This window comes from Lepus europaeus, chromosome X, assembly GCF_033115175.1.
Source record: "Lepus europaeus isolate LE1 chromosome X, mLepTim1.pri, whole genome shotgun sequence".
In the NCBI taxonomy this organism is placed as follows: Eukaryota; Metazoa; Chordata; class Mammalia; order Lagomorpha; family Leporidae; genus Lepus; species Lepus europaeus.
In genome coordinates, this window is record NC_084850.1 from 6,628,315 (window position 1) to 6,648,447 (window position 20,133).

At 40.1% G+C, this 20,133-nt stretch overlaps 1 protein-coding gene across 11 annotated transcripts in view; it reads right to left on the minus strand.

Annotated features, from left to right (window-relative positions):
• FMR1 (fragile X messenger ribonucleoprotein 1) overlaps positions 1-19,232 on the minus strand; it is a 42,591-nt gene extending 23,359 nt beyond the window's left edge. For all 11 annotated transcript variants that reach the window (XM_062182871.1, XM_062182869.1, XM_062182873.1 and 8 more), the window contains exons 1-5: positions 19,108-19,232; positions 8,386-8,438; positions 4,469-4,562; positions 1,884-1,955; positions 1,474-1,622 (exon numbers count right to left, since the gene is read on the minus strand). In XM_062182871.1, the coding sequence (XP_062038855.1) occupies positions 1,474-1,622; positions 1,884-1,955; positions 4,469-4,562; positions 8,386-8,438; positions 19,108-19,158 (419 nt within the window). In that variant the 5' untranslated portion in view covers positions 19,159-19,232. The remainder of the gene's footprint in view (positions 1-1,473; positions 1,623-1,883; positions 1,956-4,468; positions 4,563-8,385; positions 8,439-19,107) is intronic.
• Between the last annotated feature and the right edge of the window lie 901 nt (positions 19,233-20,133).

Here is a 20,133-nt window from a genome sequence, read left to right on the forward strand (position 1 = left end):
ACAGAAAGAATATCCATCATTAACTAAATGATTATGGGCACCAGTTTGAGACCCAACGGCTCTACTACCAATCCAGCTCTCTGATATGGCCTCGGAGGGAGGGCAAGATGCCCAGTTGCTTGGGCCCCTGCACCCATGTGAGAGATCCGGAGGCAGCTCCTGGCTCCTGGCTCTGGATCAGCACAGCACCAGCCATTGTGGCCTTTTGGGGAGTGGACCAGTGGATGGAAGACCTCTCTCTGCCTCTGCCTCTCTGTAACTCTGCCTTCCAAAAAATAAATAAATCTTAAAAAAAATCATGGTTCCATATTAAATTTATATATAACATAAAGTTTACTTTAAAATTTTAAAAGCCATTTAAAAGTTTGATATCTTCACTGTTTATCTCTAAAACAACCAGACAATTCAAGCATTTGATACTACAGAGAAAGTTATGTTTTAGCTCTATTTATCATCTCATATTTACCAGAAAATATTTTGGCTAAAAGAAAAACCTGGGAAAATTTGACTTAAGACAGAATTAATCTCATCTGTTTTATCTGTTTCAAAGGCTTAGAAATTCATTAATGAAGCTAGTTTATTAGAAAGCAAATACAGGGTCCGGTTCTGTGACACAGTGATTAAAACTACCACCTACAGTGCCAGCATCCCATATGGGTGCTGGTTTGAGTTCTGGCTGCTACACTTCCAATCCAGCTCTCTGCTATGGCCTGGGAAAGCAGTGGGAGGTGGCCCAAGTGCCTGGGCCCCTGCAACTGCATGGGAGAATGGAAGCAGCTCCTGGCTTCAGATCAGCCTAGCTCTGGCTGTTGTGGCCGTTTGGGGAGTGAACCAGCAGATGGAACACCTCTCTTTCTCTCTCTGCCTCTCTGTAATTCTGCCTTTCAAATAAATAAATCTTTAAAAAAAAAAGAAAGTAAATATATATTATGTATACTAGCCATGTATCTAGCCAAATAAGTTTAAACAAGTACAAGGCTAACTTGATTATATAACTAGGAAAAGCTAAGGAAGTTTTTCCCACGACTTTGGCAACTCAAACCATTTTTTTTTTTTTACAGGCAGAGTGGACAGTGAAAGAGAGACAGAGAGAAAGGTCTTCCTTTACCGTTGGTTCACTCTCCAATGGCCGCTGCGGCTGGCACACCGCGCTGATCCGAAGCCAGGAGCCAGGTGCTTCCCCTGGTCTCCCATGTGGGTGCAGGGCCCAAGCACTTGGGCCATCCTCCACTGCACTCCCGGGCCACAGAAGAGAGCTGGCCTGGAAGAGGGGCAACCGGGACAGAATCCAGCACCCAGACCGGGACTAGAACCCAGGGTGCTGGCGCCGCAGGCAGAGGATTAGCCTAGTGAGCCATGGCGCCGGCCAACTCAAACCATTTTTGCCACAGTTCAATGAATCTAAATTAAAAAAATTTAAGTTAATCGCATAAAACTTGTTAAGTTCTCAGCATTTTCAGCTTGCATACTTACATCTGCCGTAAATCTTCTGGCACATCCAGTTTGATCTTATGGAAAGTATCTTTCGTAGCAGGTTTGTTGGGATTAACTGATCGTAGACGTTCAATTGTGACAATTTCATTATAGGTAGCATCACATGCTGCATATTCTATCACATAAAACTGAGAGAAATAAATAAAAGTCATTTCTAGTCATAGTTTTTAAAAATAAGAGTAAGAAGCTGTACCTATTTAGTTTCCTTGAATTAAATTTTCTAGACAGAAAAGTTAATCAACTAAAACATAGTAACCACCTGGTGAAAATGTTAGTAGTATAATTTAAAATAGATAAAACTATTTCAAAATAGAAATCCAGATTGAAATGCAGTACATAGGTTCAGAAAAGGGAAACAGTGCCAGAAAAAAAAAAAAGTGTTTTCTTACCTCACCCTTTATCATCCTCACTTTAGCCAACCACCAACAACAAGGCTCTTTTTCATTTGCTCTGGAATAAACCTATACACAAATTACAACACAGGATATTTCATGATTAATACAATTTTGAAATCTACAGATATGTCTAGGAAATTTTCTTGAAACGCCTATAGGTGTGTTTCAAATCATACTGTATACCTTCAACCAGATTGCATGCCTATGTACTCTGAGCTATATATAATCAGGAACTACCTGAGACTGCCTGGGAACTCCCTGCATAAAGCAACTTTCCTATTCCTCTGTTCTACTTCAGGAAAGATTTAGTGCTCTGAACAAGCTATCCATTCATAAACATTAGCATAATTTTTTCAGATTTTGCTGTAGCCAGAGAGATTTCTGTAGCCAGATGAGATTTTCTTATGTACTTTGTGAGCTACAAAAATGCATCTAAACATGTACAAACTTGTTTTCTTTTTTATTCATTTTAGCAAGAACTATTTGGAAGTTACTGACACTGGTCTATTGCCTGATTCCTCACTTACTAAATGGCTAAGACCACTTAGGATACCACTCTGACATTAACATCTCCTGGGGACTAAATGGATAGATTGTTGTCTCCTGCCTCCTTTCCACTAAAAAGGACAATTCCATGCTGGCAACTTTCTGGATACCATCTACCTGCTCTCTCATACATTGTGGATCATTTCTTCTAACCGATCCCTTTTGATGACCACTTCGAAACTCACTAAAGACATGCAGCATGGAACCTTAGTGAAGACACTAGCAAATTAAAGTTAATAGGAAGAGAGACAACATAGTATGCATAAAGAAAGGGACAAAAACATTCAGAAGCAGAAAGGAGACCAGGTGAAGACAATGGGGAATTGGGAGGAGAGGCCCAGAGGAGACAGAGGTAGTCTAAGGTTGACAAGTGAGTCAGGGCTCAATCTCGTCTCCCTTCTACAATTACACAATACCAGGACTAAATACAGTTTAACCTACCTTTGCTTCCTGCAGCCATCTCTGCCTAATTTTGCTGTAGCCAGAGAGATAACCTCAGCTAATTGTTACATAATATAGTGGGGTCATTTAGCAATGCTGTCTCATTGGTCTTCACTTGTCACATGACTAAGGTGGGGGAGGGTTTCCTTTAGCCTCCACCAAACAATTATCTTAAGAAATCCTGATACAGACCAAAAGACCTGGTCCTTGCCTCCAGACAGCTTATATTCTCCTTAGGAGATACAGATAATGTTTCTGTGCCCTATCAGAATTCCTTACAAGAACAAGCCCAGCTTTTTCCACCTACTAGGTATTGAGTATATATTTAATAATACTTCATCCTATTTCCACTTTAAAACTATATGGGCAAAATGTTGAAATCTTTACCTAATATATACTAAATTGATCTTCTGTATACAAAGAGAATTGAAAATGAATCTTTACATGAATGGAAGGGGAAAGGGAGCGGGAGGGGGGAGGGTTGCGGGCGGGAGGGAAGTTATGGGAGGGGGGAAGCCATTGTAACCCATAAGCTATACTTTGGAAATTTATATTCATTAAATAAAAGTTTAATAAAAAAAAAAAACTAGAGAGAAGAACATCAGCTTGGACATCCAGAGACCCTCCATGACTACCCTCAAACAGTACTCAGAACTTCCCCTACATCACCTTTCATCCCCTTTTTTCTTCTTCACGTGACTATCTCACACTTGTCATGGTATTAGCTGTCCTCACTAGAATGTGACCTCAAAGGCAGCAAACTGTCCTGTTCACTGTACATTTGGTACCTACCACAGAAAATAAAAATTCAAGGACCCAGTACCATTTTGTCTTACCTGTACAAAAGCCTACATAGCTGTTTCCTTCACACTATAAATATTCATGAATTTGGAACTATTTACAAGGCATTATGTTAAGAATTTTTCAAAGAAGGAAAAGCAGCTCAAAATGGAATGTGTGAAAAAGGTAAGAGAGGAGAGTACACATACTGTAATATTAAGCAGACTACATGTGTCATAAGTACAAAAACAATTTAAAATGGAGAATCAGAGACACAACGATTTTGTTCATGTATTTAATCTCTGTATCACCTTTTGGTCAAAAACTTCAGTGGCAGATGAGTAATTCATTCACAATATATCCTGTGAGAGGTTTTACCTATATGTATAAATAGAAAGTAGTAGGCTACCAGGAAGATTCGCTGCTACTAAAAGAAATTCCACGTTACCATTCTACTAAGTAGCATTCTCTCTTTCCCTTGTAAAATTAATTTTCCTTATCTATTTTGCTTTAAATAGGAATACAGCTATAAACAAGCAATAAGTTACCCAAAGATTCAGAGACTGAGAGAAAGGGGGAAAATACCAATAGTGGCCAAATCTTGGGTCAGTGACATTCAAAGCTATGCCCTGAGTGCTGCTCAGATCACCACATTTAAGCATCATGTATCACTTCCAAATCATTAATATGGGCCAAAGGAGTATCTGCCTCAACCACAATTCTCCAGGTAGTTTCAGTAGTATTAAAGATATTTTAAAAAGCACAGGTAAATTAAATACCACCATTCCTTCAGTGCTTAAGGAGAAACTTACCTCAACTTCATCACTTTCATTTATATCTTTATTATAACCTACAGGTGGTGGGAATCTCACATCATGGAATGGAATCTGCCTCTCTGGTTGCCAGCTGCAAATAAGTAAACACACAATTATGTAACATGCTTTTAGAGTTTAACTGAAACAATGACCATGCTGCCACTAACGTTTGGTTAAGTGGAACTCTCTTTCTCTAGTCTCAAAAAGCAAATGCTTTACAAGGGTCAGTTTTTACCAAGTGGGGCATAATGGTAATACAGAAAATTTTCAACGAAGTCTGCATGTAGCACAGCAGCTTTATAACTTCCATTGTGGATTATTTCTATAAACACAATAGATCAATAGTCGTTCTTTCAATTTCAACTCTGAAAACTTTTAGACATAAGGCCCCAATAGAAATGACCTTTAATATTTACATTAAATGTTAGTATCAGTAATTGTTAGTAATGTCATCAACATAGTTCCACTTGCAAAGGAATTTTAACCACATTCCAACAACCACAGAAACTGACTTCAATTTCCCAAGCAAACTGGGGCAGTCAGCACATTAGCAATTCACAACTCACTTTTCCCCCTTTAAATTTTAGATCCCACGAGGCTGTCAATTCTTGACACGGTAGCTGGCTGCTGATCAGCATGATACATCAGCATGCACTGGGCTGGTGGGGATCTCCTAAACCACAGAAACCCAATAGAGATGGCCTAGAGGAATTCAATTAAGTTGCCTATGTTTCAAACTTAAAATGATATGGAGAAACGTTGAAAGACACCACAAATGCTCTTTTATGTCATAAAGATACACCAAAAGACAAGCTGCAAAAACACTTAAGGATTCAGCTGCTGAAGCAGTCATTTCTGAGTTTTTTTTTTTTATTTGACAGGTAGAGTTATACAGTGAGAGACAGAGAGAAGAGGAGAGAGAGAGAGAGAGAGAGAGAGAGAGAGAGAAAGTTCTTCCTTCCGTTGGTTCACTACCCAAATGGCCGCGACGGCTGGCGCTGCACCAATCTGAAGCCAGGAGCCAGGTGCTTCTTCCTGGTCTCCCACGCGGGTGCAGGGGCCCAAGCTATCCTCCACTGCTATCCCAGGCCACAGCAGAGAGCTGGACTGGAAGAGGAGCAACCGGGACTAGAACCTGGTGCCATAGGCGGAGAATTAGCCAAATGAGCCATGGCGCCGGCCCTCTGAGTTCTTTAAGCTTAGGGTGTTTCACCAGCAAATACTGAGATTTGTTCAATGTATAATGCTGATGTCTTGCTAAAGGGCTTTGAGGAAAGTGCTAATTTGCTTTTCGTTTTTAAAGAAAAGTTATCATGGGGCTGGCTTGTGGCAGGTAAAGCTGCTGCCTGCAACATCCAGCATCCTATATGGGCACCGGTTCATGCCCCAGCTGCTTCACTTCAATCCAGCTTCCTGCTAATGGCCTGAGAAAAGCAGCAGCAGATGGCCCACACGTTTGGGCCCCTGCCTCACACATGGGAGACCTGGATGAAGCTCCTGGCTCTAGCCTGGCCCAGCCCCAGCCACTGAAGCCATATGGTGAGTGAACCAGCAGATGGAAGATATCTCTCTCTCCCCCTGCAACTTTCAAAAATAAATAAATCTTTAAAAAGATTTTATTATTTAAGAGGGCAAATAATTAAGTCAGCATCTGTGGAGGTCTGAGTAGGGTCTAAATTAGACCATATTTCTCTCTGACTTATACACACTTAAAAAGCATACTTTCTCTCTGTCTCTCCCTCTCACTGTCTGTAACTCTACCTCTCAAATAAATAAATTTTAAAAATTAAAAAAGAACTATAAAAACTTTTAAGTCTTTACCTCAAAGCAGCCTTTTTATACTCATTGAAAACTGAGGACTTTTAACAAATTCATTGCTAAACTTGATATATAAAGCATATAATGCATAATATAATTTTCTTGGTTTCAAAGAAAAGTGATTTTAAGTTTCAAGTATATAGAGATAAAACATCAAATATATTAAAATGTGAAATATGAAAGGCAAAAAAAATCAAATCAGTTAATTAAAACAATCTGGTAACAAGAGTTAACTGAAAGGAAAAGAAACAAGAAATAGAAATCTGAAGTTCTCTAAAATGCAATATTTTTAAATAGAAAAAATAAAAAGCAAACACACAAAAAACAGCAGAGAAACTGGTAGGGCCCTATCAAGTCCTGGTCATGTTGCTCAATCCTGGTGCTGCATTTCAAATACACTCCACTAACACAAGGAAAAACAGTTGGTTTATTTCAAATTTCCAGGGAAAGAAACTTATATGCAGATACAAAAGATAAATAAGACGACCCAAAGATTGAATACTTTTAACTTTACAGTAGAAATATGATTAAAAACAAAAGAGAACTGATCTGGTAAGTCAATATATAAACTAGACACATTCTTACATGCAAAGAGGAAATGAGTGTTTGCTAAATACTTTAGGTTACAGACTACAGGAGAAACTAAAAAAGTGGCAAATAAAGATAACTCTCCCTTTATAGGAAACAGTGTTCACTGAGTGATGGGAGTAAGCAAATAAAAGTAGAATTACAAGAAAAAAACTCTCCAAGTTATAAAGGATTCCTCCATTACAGGTATGAAACTTGCCTCTTGTACAACCAGGGATACTTGAAACAGCAAAGAGGCAAATCCTGGAGCATCTGCCTTAATGTACTCAGAGAAATGCATTCTATTATTCAACCTTGTGTTTTGGACTGAGATTAGTCTAGAGCTGGGAAAACGGTTGGATACACTCAATCCTATTATCTCTCTCGCTTTAAATGTGCCTCAGGTATCTAAAGATACTACACTTTGTCCTGTTGCTGGCTCAAATGATATGCTAACAGTCTAATCACAAAATTTATTATCTAGGCACTGAAATGCAGGCCTGCTTTTAAACTGTTTTAGAAGCAAGAGGCTTTTATTTATTGCTCAGTATGACTGCATCACATACTATATTTTAATACTGATATAATTCACATACCATATGATTCACCAATTCAAATGTACAATTCAATGGTTACTATATCCACAGTTATGTACAATCATTACTAGTCAAGTTTATACTTTCATCACCTCTAAGAGAAATCCTGTACTCTTTAGCTATGACCCTTTCCATCCCCCCACCAGCTCTAAGCAACCACTAATCTACTTTCTGTCTCTACAGATTTGCGGACTGCTTTTGATATACTATAAGTCTCTTGGTACATAAATGCCAAAACGTGTTAACTGTCAACCATTCATCAGACTTCAGTAAAATTATAATATCACGTCGATCTGTATACTTTGATTAAGGAGTTTATTTGTACTTCAGACTCCTGAATGACCATTATGAAGACTCTTTATTGGCACTCAAAGAATTTATCAAGAGACTTGTCTCACCCCCTAAAAAATGTTAATATATTTACACTATGGTTGCTGTCCTACATCTAGATCTGTACTTTCATTTTCTCATCTAGCAAAAGCAAGCAGAAAAGACCAGCTACTGTTATTACCAATTATAAATATATAAAATATAAAAAATAAGTTAACAGGTAAATAGGATTGTTTCTCATAAAATTATACTACATAACTAAAGCCATCAATTTTCGATAACTAAAGCCATCAATGTTTCAAAACCCATGTAGATTCTTTTTTGCTAATACACATGAAATGCCTATCCAAATTCCAAGTTACTAATATGGAAAAAACTTTTATTCAGTCAATAGGACTGAGATGTCAGAATCAAGATTATACAAAAGGGGACACTGAGGCCAATAGCACAAAGTCATTCTATTGGTTTAATATGAGTTGTTCAGGAACTTCTTCATAAGATGAAGATCCATTCATTAAAAACACTCTAATTAGACTTAAATTTTGAAAGAGTAAAAAAAAAATAGCAGAAAATATTAAAGAACTTGAACATAAATACACTTACTTGTTTTCAAATGCCACTGTTATTGAATCTTCATGAACATCCTTCACAAATGCCTATAAGAAAAAGCCAAATTAACTTTTAAGCTTAAAGATCATTTTTTTTTTATTTTTATTTTTTGACAGGCAGAGTGGATAGTGAGAGAGAGAGACAGAGAGAAAGGTCTTCCTTTTTGCCATTGGTTCACCCTCCAATGGCCACTGCTGCCAGCACATTGCGCTGATCCGAAGCCAGGAGCCAGGTGCTTCTCCTGGTCTCCCATGCGGGTGCAGGGCCCAAGGACTTGGGCCATCCTCCACTGCCTTCCCGGGCCATAGCAGAGAGCTGGCCTGGAAGAGGGGCAACCAGGATAGAATCCAGCGCCCCGACCGGGACTAGAACCCGGTGTGCCGGCGCCGCAAGGCAGAGGATTAGCCTGTTAAGCCACGGCGCCGGCCTAAAGATCATTTTTGTTTTTAGGTCAACTTTTACAGAAATATCAAACAATTTATGTTTAAGAATAAAATGGAGAGTCAAATGAAAGGTACATTCACTTATCACACGCACACTGCCAGCTATTATGTGCTAGGTTCTAGAATTACAACAGATAAGTAAAACCAAACACTAAAATCAGAAAATTTGCTCCAGAGTTCAACATATCATAGGAGAAACAGGTATACTAAAATTACAATGCAGTGGTTGAGTGCAAATCTGGAGGTATACTTTAGGCCAGCAGTATTAAAAATTAAGAAACATTTCAAAGCTCTATGTTGGCCCTTACAGGTCTGTTGTAATCTATCTTTCAATAAAATTTTAGAAGAATTCAGGGGCCTGTGCTGTGGTGCAGTGGGGTTAAAGCCCTAGCCTGAAGCGCCAGCATCCCATATTGGCACCGGTACTAGTCCCAGCTGCTCCTCTTCCAATTCAACGCTCTGCTATGGCCTGGGATAGCAGTAGAGGATGGCTCAAGTCCTTGGGCCCCTGCACCCGCGTGGGAGACCTGGAAGAAGCTCCTGGCTCTTGGCTTCAGATCAGCGCAGCTCTGGCCATAGCGGCCATCTGGGGAGTGAGCCAGCAGATGGAAGACCTCTCTGTCTCTACCTCTCTCTGTTGCTCTTTCAAATGCATAAAATAAATCTTAAAAAAAGAATAGTAAATGATTAAATATAATCTTCAAACTATATATATGTATATATACAATATATACAAGTACAATAAATTTCCAATCACATGCTGTAAATACCACCAAGGCCAATTACTAGAGTTTAATTAAATTCTCAATCTCATAGGCACTTGGAGGAAAAAATATAAAAGTCCAGAGACTCAAATCTTTTAAATCTGGTGGCACAACTGTTAGCAACCTACAGAAAGATGTTATCTGTAATTCTAGAAAATGAAGTTTTCAATAGGTGCAGAAAAGGAGGGTTTGGGCAATTAGAGGAATAGGATAAAGCATAAAGAAACTCAACTGACTTTATATCATAATTCATTTTAAAATAGCTCAGAGATTTAAGCTTTTTATTCACATTTATGCTGTACATATTTCTTTCTCTCCTTCACGAGTTTCTCCCTGCCTATAGGACCTTACATACTCCTCTGGCTGTAAAAGGTTCTTCATGGGGGTTGGTGTTGTGACAGAGAAGGTAAAGCCACCATCTGGAATGCTGGAATCCCATATGGGTGCCAGCTGGGCGTCCCGGCCTCTCTACTTCTGGTCCAGCTCCCTGATAATGGCCTGAGAAAAGCAGTGGAAGGTTGCCCAAGTACTTGCGCTCCTGTTACCCAAGTGGGAGACCTGGAAGAAGCTCCTGACTCCTGATTTCAGCCTAGCCCAACCCCGGTCACTGTGGTCATCTGGGAGTAAACCAGCAGATGGAAGATCTGTCTCTCCCTCTCTCTGTAACTAGAACTTTCAAATCAATAAATCAATCTTTAAAATAAAAACAGGTTCTTCACGGTCAGTCACCCCATATCCCCAAACTCTGAAGGGTTCCTCTTTCACATTTTTAGGGTTTGTAATCCAGGAGTGCTAAACTGCTTGTGACACACTCTGTATCTTCAGAGTCTCTCCATAAATGCTATTCTTTTTTTTTTTTTTTGACAGGCAGAGTGGACAGTGAGAGAGAGACAGAGAGAAAGGTCTTCCTTTTTGCTGTTGGTTCACCCTCCAATGGCTGCCGTGCTGCGGCCGGCGCACTGCGCTGATCCCAAGGCAGGAGCCAGGTGCTTCCTCCTGGTCTCCCATGGGGTGCAGGGCCTAAGCACTTGGGCCATCCTCCACTGCACTCCTGGGCCACAGCAGAGAGCTGGCCTGGAAGAGGGGCAACCAGGACTAGAACCCGGTGTGCCGGCGCCGCAAGGCGGAGGATTAGCCTACCGAGCCACGGCGCCAGCCTCCTTCTTTCTGTCTTTCTTTTCATCTAGCGATCTCCTACTGATTGGCATTAGGTTTCAGTTCAGATGTCAACATGTATGGGATGACTAGGTTAAATCCTTGTCCTCTGTATTCTGATAGCATTCTATGCCATTCCCGCCATAAACTCATCCTGCATTATCACTGCCCATTGTTTCACCAGGAGTAAGCTTCTTGAGGATGGTGTCGGTCTTAATTTTATTCACAGTTGCGTTTCAGAGTGCTTAGTATGAACTCCATGAATAGTTATTAAGTGGATCATTACCTAAGAGATTCCAATCCCAGCCCTAGGGAAAACGTGTGTGTGTGTGTGTTGGGGTTGGGTGGCAGCTAGTAAGGGAAGACTATTAGAAGAAAGTGAGGTTTCCAGTGAACCTTAAAAGATAAGGAAGAATTAGACAAAGGGGAGTAGAAGATGGAGAGGCATTGCACTGGACCTAAGTAACACAAAGATTTAGAAATAAGAAACAGCTTATGGTATGATGAAAATAAATTCTTTGTTAAAAAGGAAACCATATATGGGAACTCTGTACAACTCAATTTTTGCTTTGTAAATTTAAAACTATAACAAAGTAAAAGTTTTTGTTAAAAAGGAAGCCAATACAATTCAATGATGGATAAGAACAGTGTTTTCAACCAATGGTGCTGAGACAACTGGAATAACTTTTAGTTCATATCATATGTAAAAATCAAGTAAAACACATCAGAGATCTAAATAAGTTAAACCTATAAAACTCTTAGGAGAAAACATAGTAATAAATCCATATGACTTTGGATACTGGATATCCATATTGGGAAGATAGGCAGTTTGAATTTCTGTATCCTCAGTATCCACACAATTTTTAGTACATAGTAGGTCCTTGATAATGTTGTAAACAAATGATTTACTGCAAACATATTGGTAAAGAAATATTTCTCCATGGGCCAGTCTTGTGGCATAGCAGGTAAAGCTGCCTCCTGCAGTGCTGGCATCCCATGTAGGCACTGGCTCGAGTCCCGGCTGCTCCACTTCTGATCCAACTCTCTGCTATGGACTGGGAAAGTAGAAGATGGCCCGAGTCCTTGGGCCCCTGTACCCACGTGGGAGACCCAGAAGAAGCTCCTGGCTCCAGATCGGCACAGCTCTGGCCATTGTGGACACTTGGGGAGTGAACTAGCAGATGGAAGACTTCTCTCTCTCTCTCTCTCTATAACTTTGCTTTCAAATAAATAAATAAATAAATCTTTTGGAAAAAATATTTTTCCAAAGGCTTGATATAGGTAAAAGGATCCCTTTGTAAAAAATGAGACTTCCTGGGTTCAGTGGTGTGGCACAGCAGGTTAAGTCACTGCTTGCCATGCTGACAGTGCATTGGTTTGCATCCCAGCTGCTCCACTTCTAATCCAGTTCCCTGCTAATGTAACTGGGAAAGCACTGGATGGTTGCTCAAGTATCTGGGTCCCTGAGAACCACATGGGAGACCAGGAATGGAGTTTTTGGCTCCTAGCTTTTTGGGCTGGCTCAGAACCGTTCATTGCAGCCATTTGGGAGAAAAATCAGTGGATAGAAGATCTCTTTTCTCTTTTTCCCATTTTCTCTCCCTCTCTCTGTGTCACTATGCCTTTCTAATAGATAAATCTTTTTGTAAAAAAAAAGTGAAACTTCCTCAAAACCCAAATTAAGGCATACAAATCAAGCATTAATCATCTACTCCTAGAAAAAAACTATGGAAGCTGCAGCAGGGCCCTGGAAAATGATAAGACACCAACCACACACCTCCAAGAATGTTTAGATGAAGAAAAGTGAAACAACACTAAAAGTTTCTTTGTAGATTAAGGTGGATTACAATGGCTCTACTATATCCGAGGTAGCTAAATTATTATTTTAAAGCTTGGGTAGTATATCCTTATAGTTGCTAGGTCAAGGTGGGAGAAATCTACATTTTCTTCCTATCATTGTGATCTTGCTTATTTTTACTCAGCTATATTTAGGCTACCAACATTTTCTACAACATATTTTAAGAACTCTAGTTTTAACACTATGTTTTGGAATACATGAGATTTCATAAATGTGCATGCCTCCAGTGTTTGTTCTAAGGGGTTGTTTGCCTCACTATCACTTCATCACTTCAGCAAAAAGAGGCCCTATTTTGAGCTAAGGGTGTGGAAACCAGTCACTCGTGGGTTCTTAGTTTTATAAATGAAGTCATAAAAAATACAGAAAACGGGAAAGACAACTCTTATGTCTCCCTGGTGCTTCCATGACGGCTAAGATCAAAATAACAATTTGCTTTGAGGGATGATATTAGATTACTGACTAAAATGAAGACTCCTATTAGGAGGTGAGTGATTCCTTATTTACCAAGAAAGGCCATTGCTCTGTCTTTATCCTCATCTAAAAATTATGTTTGCATGCCTTAGCAGTAATTAACATTAGTTTCTTACTGTATATTACATGCTGAAAATGTTAAATCCTTTAGTCAGCTTACGGAGCCTTATTGCTGCTGGGTAAAGAGCTGTTCTCAGTATTTATCCAATACTACTATCCTTGCCTAAAACTGTGTTTCCACTATGGTAGCAACTGACCACATGTAGCCATTTCACTTACATTAATTAAAAATAAATAAAATCGAGTTTCACATTCACTCTTGCCATATTTCCAGTAGACACTTATGGCTTAATGGCTACTGTAGAGGGCAGTACTTATTTATTTAAATCATTCAAAAATGTTGGAGACTGCTTTTACATCCACTATAAAAATCATCCTAAATCTTATTATGACATTGTCATATATTATTGTTTCTATTTGCCTAAAAGTTATTGCCCCATTTATTCATACTCATTGATCACATATGTCTCTTTCCTAAGATGAAATGTTCCCTCAAAAGAGGAAGATCTCCAAGTGTTGTGACTATTTAAAAAAAAAAGTGTTCACAGGCTCTATATGCAATTCCAAGCGGAAAATGTCAGAAATGGTTTCATTAATCATCATAGCATAACATGGCCTCTGCCTCTGAGTTAAAGAGGCTTATCTGCATGTTGATGTTTGAGTGACTGTTTCAAAATCGGTTGTTTTTAGTCACTGTTTGCATATTATCTGAATATGGAAGTCATGTAGTACCTTCTGGTTGCTGCTTTAATAAGCAGAATATAACAACTGCCCTGACCAGCATTCATACAAAGGGCAAATATCTTGGATGAGTCCAAGGCCTTTAAACTGTCATTTCTACAAGGGTTCCACAGCTTACTGCTTCCTCCTTTTGACCCTACCCCTTCTTCACCAACATCAAGCAGACTTTTTTCCTGGACACCTCAAGGGCACTGTCACTCCACCCACCACCAACTTGGAAACTACATTTTGCTATGATCCTTACCTATCAAGCACAGTTGGAGTTTGTGAACAAAATAAGGAAATGCCTAAGAGGTTTCTAAAGGAGGAACACTGAATGAGTTTTTAATGAATGCACAAAGGGAACCTCACTGTATTAGATGGCAGCCAGGGCACTTACTGTAGTCAGTGAACTTAGCAGTTAAAGTTAAGAGCTTTGCTGTGTGGTGTGGTAGGCTGAGCCTCCACCTGCAGTACTGACATTCCATATGGGTGCCAGTTCAAGTCCCAGCTGCTCCACTTCCTATTCATCTCCCTGCTAATGGCCTGGGAAAGCAATGAAAGATGGCCCAAGTGCTTGGGCCTCTGCACTTGTGTGGGAGATCCAGAGGAAGTTCCTGGCTCCTGGCTTCGGATAGGCCCAGCTCCAGCCGTTGTGGCCATTTGGGGAGTGAACCAGCAGATGGAAGACCTTTCTCTTTGCCTCTCCCTCTCTCTGTCTGTAACTCTGCCTCTCAAATAAATAAATAAAATCTTAAAAAAAAGTTTTGCTGCAAATCAGATCTAGCATCAAAATCCTGGCTCTACATAATAGTCGTGGTCTCAAAGATGGGGTCTTTGGACTTCAGAGTCATCATCAGCAAATAAGGTATCGGACCAGATTCCTGAAGCTGCTGTGAGTACTGAAATTATACACATAAGTGGCACTAAATGAGAAAGAAAGTAAAGAGGGGGCATACATCATAAAAGATGCAGTACCATGAATGCTCTTGCATTTGGGAATGTTACCTCTCATCAAAGGAAAAATCAGAATAGAAAAAGAAAAGCATATTTCCAGAAAGATACTAAATTCTAAAAGGCTATTTAGACTACAAGAAGAATAAAGATGTTAATAAAATATCAGGTTTGAGAAAAGTGTTAGGATACAGTTCAAAACAGATATACGTTCTTCACCAGGGGGATAAACAGGAACTTAAAAAAATCATTATGAAATCACTTAGTATACTGGTAACTGGGCCAAAGAGGCAATCTCAACAACCATACTTACAATTGAAGCCACTGTGACAAGATTGGTTACTGTGCATAGAACTTTCAGTGTAAGCTCCTGACCACCAGGTAACACATCTACTACATAATCAGTAGGCTTTTTTTCCACTGAAGACAGAACATGTAGTGTTATGATAATTCTTCTAAGAGAAAACTTGTAACATTGTAAAATATGACTCCAAAAGAAAACCATGCAAAGACAGGGAACAGGGACATGTAAAATGTGGTTAAGATTCAAACCCAAAGCTTCATCTATAAGGCAAATTTGTTTTTATGTGGTCCCCCTTTGTATGTGGGCATCAATAAAATAATGGGATGAACAACAGAAAGAGAAAAGTACAATAAGTTCATCAACAGTCCTTAACAACCACAGTATTATCTCCAGGAATATTTAATTTCACATGGGCATTTACCACAAATCCTGGGAAAAATACAATTCTTTCTGGTTCATCCTGACCAAAAGACAACACAGCTACAGAGAAAACAGTATTAAACAAATGACTAATTTTTCTTGTGTGTATATATTCTACCTTTTGAATAATTCAGGTTTTGAGATCCAAATGTAATGAAAGTATCCCTAGCAGGGTCAAAGATTTCTAACTTCACCTTCTCTTAATAGGTATTTGTATGAAGAATTATCTCACTGTATATCTACATCTTCATCTAAAAAAATGGGAATAACAGTACTTCAGAATTGTGGGGGAGGATTCCATAAATTAATACAGATAAAACACATAACAGTGCCTGCCACCTAGAAAGCATTTAGCACCTGTTAACCATGATTTTAATTATGACTCTAATCATCTCAGCAAGCACTGAATCCATATAGATAATAAACACTGAAAAGGGTATTTAAATTTTGGGGTAGGGATTGGGGGGGGGGTAAGGTGGTTGACCTGAATAACTCATTTCCTAGAGTCACAAAATAATATCTGCATGCAAAGTTAGCTCAAGAGACTTCAGAGACATATGTGAATGTGAGTTGATTTTCATTTTAAGGAAGTTTCTAAATTCAAACTTTATGCGAGTTTATAGATCGTAAAACAGTGATTTCTAGCTGGTGGTGTTTAGTAATCAATGTCTTCATTAAAAAAAATTCCCTCTTGATTATACATTTTTATCATATTTAGCTGCTAGCTACCAAAATACTCATGAAAGGATAATCTGTCTTCATCTATCAAACTTCAAAACATATCTAAAACCTATGAATCTTAGGACAAATTACTGTGGCGCTAACATTGGAATGACATACAAACTATATATAAAATGAAGTTAATTCATTACCATTCTCAGCACATCAGAACTCCCAGTCCAAAGAAAACTACATAATTTGGGGCAGATACCCCTAGAATACCATTCCTTTAAAAAATGCTCCATAAAGATTTTATAAGGTATAAGCCACAATGTTTTTCTATCTTAGGGTACGCATAGGATTCTGTAAGTGATACATGTAATCGACTTTTACTAAGTGAGAGAAATACTTAAGCATAAAAGTAGTGGCTCTGGCGATTACCAAACCCAATTTAAAGTTTTTAAGAATAAACACCAAAGGGCAAAGAAATAGAACAGTTGCGTCTTGGGGTTTAGATTTCATAGTTCTGTTAATACTGAATCCTAAGCTCGAGTTATTTTTTAGAGAAAGAAACATTTCTCAGTATACAATCTATCCATGGTTTATACTGCAAACTTGGACAATGTACTCAGAAGATGGAGAACTGCACTTCAGAATATGGTGGTTGTGCCAGGCACAGCAATGTCTGAATTCAAATTACCCTGAAGTTGTTTAATGTGTTTAGTTTCTGAAGACTTTTTTTAAATCAATTTGATGAGCAATGTTCCATTTTTCTCTATAAATTTAACACTTCTCCAGGTGATCATTTTTTAAATTGATCTTTACTTTCCATCCTTCCTCTCCACCCCAGATGAGGAACTTATTTTACTTTTGCTTTACTTTTCTAACTCAAAGCAGTATTATAAGTCATATAAAGATTTAAACCTTTCTTCTTTATCAAAACCATGTTTCAATCAATATAGACCATCTGAAGTTTTCTTAAAAATCAACCTTAATTAAAAAACCATAAAAAAATTTCCCTACATATAGTCGTTCAAGTATTATATTTCCCCAATGGGAACTAAAGGACAACCCATTCTTGTTCACCTTCAAATTTAGTGACTCTGTTAAAAAATGAAACCCAGAAAGGGAGGCTCAATGACAAAAGCAGAGGATATTTCTTATATTCCAGACAGTTTACAAACGAAATCACGTGAGCCAAGAAATCTTTCAAGACCAGGATGTTTTAATTACTCTCTATAGCAAGCAAACTTCACTAAAAGACAGTTAAGAGCCGCAGCTAATCTAAGCTGATATTACAGATCAGGGTACTACTTAACCATTACTATATAAATATATATATATACACATATACTTATATATACACACATATATGCACATATGTATACATTAATAGTTAATACCACAAATCTAGTGACTAAAACTATCAATCCAGGATCCAGAAAGATTCTACACAAACAAGCAGAAACTATGGATCACTGAAATAAATGCAACTAAAATTCTGACTGCAGTGTCAACTGAAACTGTTTTATATTGGTGAGATTAAGAACATAAATGCTGTGCAGTTTTGCTTCTTTGTACAGTAAGAGGTTTCTTTTTGCACAAAGCATAGAACAGATTACATATATTACTCACTTACATGTTGAAGTCCAAACGTTTCCAAAAAACTGGTTAACACATTATGTTTAATAACTATTTTTCATACTTCTATGTGCATCTTCTATTGCTAAAATACTGCTGTCATGTGGGACATTTACAGAAGTTACATTCAAGATGAAAGAACTTAGAGATTACTAGATCTACAGTAACTGTATTCCAATAAACACACTACTAATACAAGAAAATACTTTTAATGTTCTTTTTAAAAATGTTAAGATAACAGTTGAGCTGCAATGATGTAACTTAAAAAGACAGTGAATCCATGAATGCCTATTTAAAATCTCAATAGTTAGAGCCACTGCAACGCTAGAAGATAAAAAAAAAAAAAGAAAATATGGTCAAGTTCTTAAGAGCACAGAGCAAATATTTCCAAACGGTCTCCAAAATTCCCTAGTAATCGTAAGCTCTCCGTTAATTTCTGCGTGGTATATATTTGTCTTTGGAGACCGAAACAAGAAAACATAAGCAGCAGAACTGCTAATCTTTTTAGAAACTGAAGCATGTGTGTTCCTGAATTTACCTCCATTTATAAAAAGGCAAGGGGACTGTGAACATTCACGACGATCAACTTCTTAAATGCATTGTTGCTCGGATGTTAGGGTTTTCCTGAAACTTTTGAGTGTAAAATCTCTGAAATCCACAAAAAGAGGCCACTGAAAATCAGTTGCCATTGTGATTGAGTGCTGACTACCACTTCTTACTCTGTCTCCGCACCCCTTACTTGCCCAGAACAGGGGAGCTCTCCGAAGTCCCAATGATGGACTGGAAAAGAGGAGCCAAAGGAGACCTTAAACCCACTTTGGCCAGGAAGGAGGCGGCTGGCTGAAGCGCCCCCTGCTCCTCCACAACTACCCACACGTCAGGCCTGGATCCCACTGAGGATATTTAGGAAAGGAGGAATAAGCCATCGCCCTCACTTAGCGCCGATCTCGGCCCTTCCCGCCAGGATCCCGTACCTGCCGCCGCCTTTTGCCCCATCCTCATCTCTCCCTGGCGGGTCTTGTCCCCAAAAGGGCCCCCACTTCGCCTAGGTTCCCTTTCCTTCCCATAAGCTTCAGGGCGGAGACGGAGCGGGGCTCCCTACAGGCCCCAGGTCCGGTCTTCCCTCCCAAACAACATCCCGCCGAGCGCGCCTTGGCCCCGGGCGCGGCACTCGGGAAGAGGGCCCCAGGCCTGCCTCCTGCCGACGCCAAGAAGAAAAGGGAGGGAAGGGAGAACGAAGATGGGCCCTGCCCTGGAACCAAGTACCTTGTAGAAAGCGCCATTGGAGCCCCGCACTTCCACCACCAGTTCCTCCATCTTCTCGTCAGCTCTGCTCGCGCCGGGAGCCCGCCCCCGAGAGCTGGGCTGCGGGCGCTCCAGGCCCAGCCGCCGCCGCCGCCGCCGCCGCGCTGCTGCACGCCCCCCGGCAGCGGCGCCGCCGTCACCGCCGCCGCCCGCGCTCGCCGTCGGCTCGCCGCCCGCTCTAAGGCAGCCCCTCACCGGAAGTGAAACCGAAACGGAGCCGAGCGCCTGATTGAGGCTGAAAGCTCGACCCGCTCCGCGTGTAAACAGTGAAACCGAGTCACGTGACCGACACCGCCCCTCCCCCCGCGGGTTCGGCCCCCTCGGCCCCGCCCTCTCCCTCCTTAAGGGCCTAGGAGCGCGCACATGCGCACTGCTGGGAACCAGCCCGGATGCCGGGTCGGGGTGCGCGGGCTGGGCGTGCGCGAGCTCGGCGGAGGGCGGGAAGGCGCGAAGGGCGGTGACAGGTTGTGTGGTCTCGTGTGTGCTTGCTGAGGCCTCAGCGCCCATTACTGTAGAGGCGCAAGTGAAGTCGGAAGTCGTGAGAAAGGGCCGCTCGCAGCGGTCGACTGCATTTAGTTACTGGAGTTCAGTCTGGCTATGACTGGAGCAAGACGGTTCGTTTGGTTTTTTTTGTTTTGTTTTTTGTTTTTTGTTTTTTTTTTTTGCATTGAGCTGGAAGTGGAATGAGCGGAGGAGAATAAAGGTGAAGAATTCGATTGGCGAAAACTGAATTTGTAACACTGGCAGCTAACGGTAATCCAGCCTCATGCAACCTATAGAAACAGCGGGCAAACAGTAACGCCCTTCCTCCCACAAGAGACTTTGGACTGTCCCCTGGATACATCCTGTGCCTTTTGATGGGTAACGCATTGCCTCAGGACCTCTGGAAATGTTAGCCTTTCCTCATTTCAGTTTCATAATTAATTTGACATACGTGAAAATAGAATGGGTGTTAAAAACTGGTTAATTCCTTTATGGTTCATTTCT